Source organism: Arachis stenosperma, chromosome 1 (genome assembly GCF_014773155.1).
Source record: "Arachis stenosperma cultivar V10309 chromosome 1, arast.V10309.gnm1.PFL2, whole genome shotgun sequence".
Classification (NCBI taxonomy): domain Eukaryota; kingdom Viridiplantae; phylum Streptophyta; class Magnoliopsida; order Fabales; family Fabaceae; genus Arachis; species Arachis stenosperma.
The window spans coordinates 135,241,416-135,248,599 of NC_080377.1; the positions used below are offsets into that span (position 1 = coordinate 135,241,416).

Sequence of the window (7,184 nt, forward strand, 5' to 3'; positions counted from 1 at the left end):
AGAATTTTCTTTAATTTTCCCTCTTATTTTCATTATTCACCCTCGGATCGCTCGTTGTATCTCGTCCTCACCTCTTTTTCTACCGCTTGTATTAAAAAATATCTGCGTCATAGTTTAAAAATCATAGATGGTTATAATTATACATTTATTATATTTACTATTATTTATTTATTATAGTAATAATTACTGAATATAAAAAAATTTAATATTAAATACATAAAATTATAAATATTAAATTAAATATAGTAATTATTATTTCTCTAACATTATTCTTTATATAATAGCATTTTAGTTCCTAAAAATAAAAAGACATTTAATACGGTTTGAAAATCTAAAACATGTTACAGTAAAAACCATTCTTTTATTTTATACATAATTTCATATTTAATAAAAATTTAATTAATTTATACAGTTATAAAAAATGTTGTCAAGCTAAGATGATATAATAAGTTAAGACTAATTTTGATATCCTGATATTGTAAAATATTTTATACCATTACTTAATATATAGTATCTATTATTGTTTTGGATAATTATTAAAATATTTAGTATTTAATATAACGTTACATAATTGGTATACATGTAAAATTATTTTACCATCTCGGTAAATCAAAATTAAATTCTAATAAATTTTATTATTAAATATTTTTATAAACAGTAGTGTAAAAAATCAAATTATATACATATATTTTATGAACATTATTTATCAGTCTAGTTATGCTGCAAATGTTTCCTGACAACATAATTAATCACATCAATGCAGGCAGATACAGGCTCCAAAAAAGGAATGAAAATGAAAAACCAAGTAATAAATTGTATTCAGATATAATAAGATCCAGATATAGTACATGCTGACCTACTTATTATAGTGAAACAAAGAAACAAAATAGTGATAATTTTGACGGAGAAAGTTTTAGTCATTAAAACTACTCCAATATCTTTTTGAACCTTGTAATAAGTCATATCCATATATACCACATGTCATCAACATTGTTATATACAAATACCATACCTCAAAAGAAAAATATATTCAAACAAATAAATAGCTATAAGCTAACTAGCTTTATTGATATATCATGATGATCTATGATCATCACCTCCATTATCGCCGGGAGATGCAGAAGCACTCTTCGGAGCAGAAGAAAATGGCAAAGAAGGTGGAAGAAACATGAAGCTTCCATTATTCTGTGTTGTTTTTGTTGGTTGCGTTTTGTTCAAGAAGCTCGAACCACATCCGCCATTATTACTATTATTGATGACTTTCGAACTCGAAGCCAAGGTAGAGGAAACTGGAAACAGCTCTGAAAATTTCATCTTCTGACTAATAAGATTATTACTGTTTTCTCCATCACCACCACCACCACCAACTTGGTTATAATTATTCCCTTGATGATGTGTGCTTCCAATGCCGCTGCCGCCACCAATGAACGAAGACAAGGCCGCAGCCAAAGCCGATTGAAAACTGGGATCCGCTGTTATTGCTTTTGTTGCAGCGGCAATAGGATCTGATGATGATGATGATGATGATGCATTCTTGCTGTTGTTCCTTTGCATGAAAGACTGATAGAAGTTCTCCATTGTTTGTTGTTGTTGTTGCCTTTCGAAGTTCACATTATTATTACTGAGCATGTTGATGCTTCTGTTGAATGGTTGATGATGAGTACTATTGTAGCTACTGAGGAATCCATTATTGCTCCAAGAAAGTGGATTGGAATCGTTGGAAGTACCGAAGCTAAGGCTTGTGGAAGAAGGGTATCTGATTGGTTGGTTAGGGTAGTTTGAAGAAAACCTAACAAATGGAGATGAGGAATTATTATTATTCAAATTAGGGTTTGAAGAAGTGAGGTCAAGGGTTATTGTTGGGTGTGATGGTGTGGATGATAGTGCGGGGTTTGAGACGTATATTTGTCTTGATTTTGAGCCGTCTGGGAGGTAGAGGTTCAGGCCGTGGAGGTTGCCGGCTGCGGCCGCGGTGGCCGTGTTTGTGGGAGCCATAGTGTGTGAGGTTGAGGAGCCGGAAAGTAGCATGGATGCGGCGGCGGAGGTTGTAGAAGCCATGGCGGTGGCTGTGAGAGGGAGAGGGTGGTTGTGGTTCCCTTCATAGGTGGTGATTAGAATCGACATGTCCTCCGCACACCTTTGCACCTGAAATTTAGCATATGCGAGCTTAATTAGTACTGAATTATAAAATTATTTGTATCAAACAAGTTACAACCTACAAAATATGCACTTAAATCATCAAGTTTTAGCATTTCTCTTAGGAAATTATAATATGAAATAGAAAATCATGAATCGGAAATATAACATGCTATAATTTTTTTGAGGTGGATCTATAGATTAAAATTTAAAAAGTATCCAATAATTATCCCATATTTAATTTCCTGAAAATTTTTGTTTTCTTTGGCAATTCCAATAGTGATATAGATAGAATATCTAGAAAAAGAAGATAGTATAAATAAATGAATAATTGTCGAATAATGTTCTAAAGATTTTATACTTCATAAAAGATGGTAAAATATCATCATTAAAGATGATAAAATATCTCTTAAAAAATATAGCTCACATTCTATCTAATACTAATAAGGAAATGATAAAATTTTGATTAAATAGAATGTGAGCTATATACTTGCATTTCTCTTATTAAAATAAATTGCTATATCTTTTGTATAATATAAAAAAATATTTTTTTCTTATTTTTTAGATATTTTTTTAAATAAAAAAAGTACAAAAATAATTCATATATAATTATTCCTCAAACGTAATTCTACTCTAACAAATAATGAATAATGAATGGTCCAAAATAACCTAGCTTGTTTAACAATATGTATAACTAATATAGAAAAATATTAGAAATTTATTAAAATTTATTATTTTTTATCATTAAATAGTTATCAATATTTAAAAATATGAGATAAAATATGTTATTATATTATTATATTAAAAAAAGTATACTAAAAAATTGAATTAATAATTAAATAATAAATTTTAAAGCTGTTAGCATTTTTCATTAGAAAAAATATAGAAAAATAATATTTTTTTAACAATATAAATAATAAATTAAAAAAATTAATTTTAATTTTAAAAATTAAATTTTAAATTAATTAAATATAATTTTTATTTTAAATAGCTGAAACGCAGTTCATTATTCAGGTTACTGGCATCTCTCATTATTCATCTGACCGGATTATTCTCGCTCATATATACCTGTTTTCTAACGGGACACGAGGGTGCAACTGTGCAGCGATAGTAAGCTCGAGGGCATGGGTTTCCCTTGGAAATCTTTTGTCCATATTTCCTCCATTGACACCCATCATTCATCTGCATGCATGTATCATGCATCATCAACATTATTAATCAATCACTATCTTGTTAAAATCCCTCATTCCCAAACTTTAAACCGTTAAATAAAAATAAATAAATAAAGGAAAAGTATGAGAAGCCAATGGAATATTTGTGCAACGTGTACAATAGAGGTTTATGAAATATTAGAGATATAATTATTATTAGAGTTCGATTATTGGTGAACTCCAAAATCAGTTTAATCTTTTGGGAAGATGTTTATTATCCCTAGTACTCGGATGGTTATTCTAGATAGTATGAGAAATGTTCATTGTATAACTCAATAACTCATTTGTACACATTCATTGTCTCCCTAGCGAAATCTATAAATAAATAAATAGTATCTAACATCATACTTACAGTCGGGGTGTCGCATCTTGCCCTGACGCAAACTCTAGCTTTCTTGGCAGCAGGATTATTATTCTGTTGGGATACTTCATCTTCTACAACTGATGCAGATGCAGATGCCGTACCACCACCGCCGCCGCCGCCACCACCTTCTCTGGCCTTGCTTGCTGGTGGTGGCCATGTACTCTCACCACCTTCTTCCTTGTTATTACTATTATTCGGCAAATTGGTAGCTTCCGTTGTGCTCCCCGATTTTGAAGTTTCGAACTTGCAGTCCAATCCAAGTGCCAATTCCTCATTCAATTCTTCATCATCTTCATCCTCCTTCTTCCTCTTGTTACTATCAGAGACTTTTTTATCTTCTTCATTGCTTCTTCTTGGAACTGGAACTCTTCCAAGGCTGAGCGAAACTAGGTCTGCTTCCTCCATTATTGTTTCTTGATTATCTTCATGCTTGTTGTTAACTATGTTGTGAAACTGCATTTGAAGCATTCGGTACTCGCTCATGATCTTGTTCAACGACATCTTTAACCGTTCATTCTCCTCTCGAACCTCACCCATTTCAGCCTTAGTGCTTTCAAGTTGTTTATCAATAACCTGCACAACAGGAATTAATTAATGCACTCTTGTGACGGATGAAAATAGAGATCAGAATTAAGAGTTTGTAATTTAGATAAACAATATTAGCTAAGTTTTGTTTAGAATTTATTATGATTTAAGATTTAAAATTTAGAATAAACAAATAATTAGTTAATGTTAGCTGGAAAAAAAAAATTGGTTCTCTAATATTATTTTTAATTAAATAATGTTTGAAATTAATTAATTATATGAATTTATTATTCATTATCAATTACCTCTTCTTTTTTGGCTGCCAATAGCGCGCTTGTTCCAGAAGCTTCTTCCGCCATGGATTTTTCAGTGTTGTTATCAGTCTTATTCATGTGTGGCGGCTCCTGTATGTCATATCAGATAAGTATGCGAAAACATTTAGTATGGTTTAAAATGTAGGGTTTAAGAAATATATATGTACATATATTTGTTATAGTTGGATAATAAAACTAATAAAAAATGTTTAAAATAATTAAAACAAAAAATAGAGATGTACCAAAAGAAAATGTTATATGACCAAGAACTCATCTGATCTATCCCTAATAATGGCTCGTCCTTGTAGCTTCTAATATAATATATAGATATAACAAACATGTAGCACACTTCTAAATGCTGGCATGTAATAGAGAAAATTAGATTATGAGAATGAATACAAGTAGTTGTTCAAATGAGAAACTGAGAAGAATCTATTGAATTGTTTAGCCTTGGTGGGAATCTTTTGTTCTTAGTTGATTAATTAGCATGTGCATCAGTGTGAATTACTAACTATATATATCATGTTTAGATATATGTATATCGTTAGTTTTCTTCTCAGGGCACATGCATGAGTCAACTCTTATCAAAGTCGTGCAGATTAATTTTTAAAATAAAATTGAAAAAAATAAATATAATAAATAAATAAATAAATAATGGTAATTAATAATATGTTTAGATTGCATATGACATGAATGATTGGACTTGTGTATTACTTTCAACCGACGGCTTTGTTTTGAATATAAATCTTATCTCTCTGCAGATGTTGACTGATTCAACGCTACGTGAATATTATTTATGAGGTTGCAGATACATACATCATCCTTTTCCCTTTCAAAACACAGATATTAGCCATCTTAATTTATTTATATATACTAGAACAATTACTAAATTTAATTCATGAAATAGTTACAAAGTATTTATATGTTTGTTGGTATATATATATATATATATATAGCTTATGATTTTAACTAAGATATCCTCAGATTATTAGTGTGAGAGGAAATTGAGAACCACACTCTGTTAATTCAATAATAAAGGAGTAATAATAAGTAATTAATACGGCAACTTTTCAAACCGATGATGATGCTGATCATAATTTTTTTTTTTTAAGAAAAGAGTGTTATTAAAAATGCACTCATCATCAAAGCTTATATTAGCAAATCCCTAGCTAGTAATAAAAATAAATCAAATTAAACCTTATAATCTCCATTAATATAACCTAATTAATTGACTTTCTTGCTAAACAAGATGGATTATTTACTACATATACATGGAAAGAACTCACTGAAGATATACATGAAACTTTACAATATGTTTAAATTAAACGAGATCAGAGAAAAATGAGAAGAATAAGGTATACTCTATCTAAGAAAAAAAAAGGAATTTCCTGATCATAATACAGTTCTATGTCTTCTAGATTTGTATTTTATGTGAAATTTTATTTAAAGTATGTTAACAAACAAAGTTATATGACTGAATTTCTTTTAGCTATATATTTGTGTAAACAATAATATTGAATAAAATGATGGGATTACTATAATTAAACAAAACAAGGATTGAATTGAAGTCAGGAGATGCAGAAACTGAAAAACAAATTTGATCATCGGTATAATTTGATGACTACGAAATTCAACAAATAAATCATTCATCAAGGTTCAATCAATATTTATAGAAAGAGAAATGTTTAACTTGTTATATAAAATATAGAAATAAGGAAGGAATAAATAACAAGGATGGGAAATTAAAATAAAATAAAATAATCTTGACCTTGACAATTGTTGTGTCTTGCTTATTAGAAGGAGCATGATCATGATGATCACCATGGCATCCACCATCATCATCAGGATACTCGTCACTTCTCTTCTTCTCTTCCTTGAGTGGTGAATCACCTCCATCATCACCAGATCTAGCAGCAAACTCCATATTTGGGGAGAAAAGAATAAGTTCTTTCGGTCTTCTCAGTTGGCCTTTCTGATATTCTTTCTTTCTGTTCGGGTCTTCAAACCAAAAGCCCCCTTTTTATGATAATATAGCAGGAGAGAGAGAGGACCTGCATGAAGTATTTGACTCTTGGAAAGGGATTAAAAAAAAAAAAAGTATTTGTTCCTATTAATTACTTCGACTTAAATATCACCTATTAAAAAATAAGTATAATTTAATACAAAAACACACATATATTATGGTCTTATTTGATAATGTCTTAGTAAAACATAAAGAAATTAAAAATTAATTATTAAAAATAAAATAAATATAATAAAAATATAAAAAATATTTTTTTATTGGATATAACATAAATAATTTGTTAAACTTTTTATTTAATTTACTTAAAAATTAAGGATATAAAGAAGAGATATATACGTAATTTAATTTTCTTACCTTAATTCTCTCAACATTATATTATATTTTTTATCATAAAATATTTTACCAAATTATCTATATATATACAGAAAATTTAATTTTAATATATCAACATTATAAATATTTTAAATAATCATCTAATCACCTTCATTCTTTTATATTATTACTATTTATACTATTAATATAAAAGATAATTATTATTTATTTTTATTAATTTAACATTACATAATTAAATATATATAAAATTATTTTATACTAAAAATACATTAAAATTA

At 28.7% G+C, this 7,184-nt stretch overlaps 1 protein-coding gene across 1 annotated transcript; it reads right to left on the bottom strand.

Moving 5' to 3' along the window:
• Window positions 1-794: 794 nt before the first annotated feature.
• On the bottom strand, window positions 795-6,613 carry LOC130937804 (WRKY transcription factor 72A-like). Its single transcript, XM_057867106.1, has 5 exons — window positions 6,319-6,613; window positions 4,542-4,640; window positions 3,700-4,284; window positions 3,205-3,318; window positions 795-2,145 (listed from the first exon to the last, which is right to left on the bottom strand). The coding sequence occupies exons 1-5, from the start codon at window positions 6,472-6,474 to the stop codon at window positions 1,075-1,077; spliced, it is 2,025 nt and encodes a 674-aa protein (XP_057723089.1). The 5' UTR covers window positions 6,475-6,613; the 3' UTR covers window positions 795-1,074.
• Window positions 6,614-7,184: the final 571 nt, after the last annotated feature.

What these genes read in the sequence shown, in the direction of transcription:
- LOC130937804 (XM_057867106.1), bottom strand. Translation starts at nt 6,474, where the DNA reads ATGGAGTTTGCTGCTAGATCTGGTGATGATGGAGGTGATTCACCACTC. An exon ending in AAGACACAACAATTGTCAAG is followed by an intron (nt 4,641 to 6,318) that starts GTCAAGATTATT and finishes TATGACATACAG; the next exon opens with GAGCCGCCACACATGAATAA. An exon ending in CGTGTCCCGTTAGAAAACAG is followed by an intron (nt 2,146 to 3,204) that starts GTATATATGAGC and finishes GCTAAATTTCAG; the next exon opens with GTGCAAAGGTGTGCGGAGGA.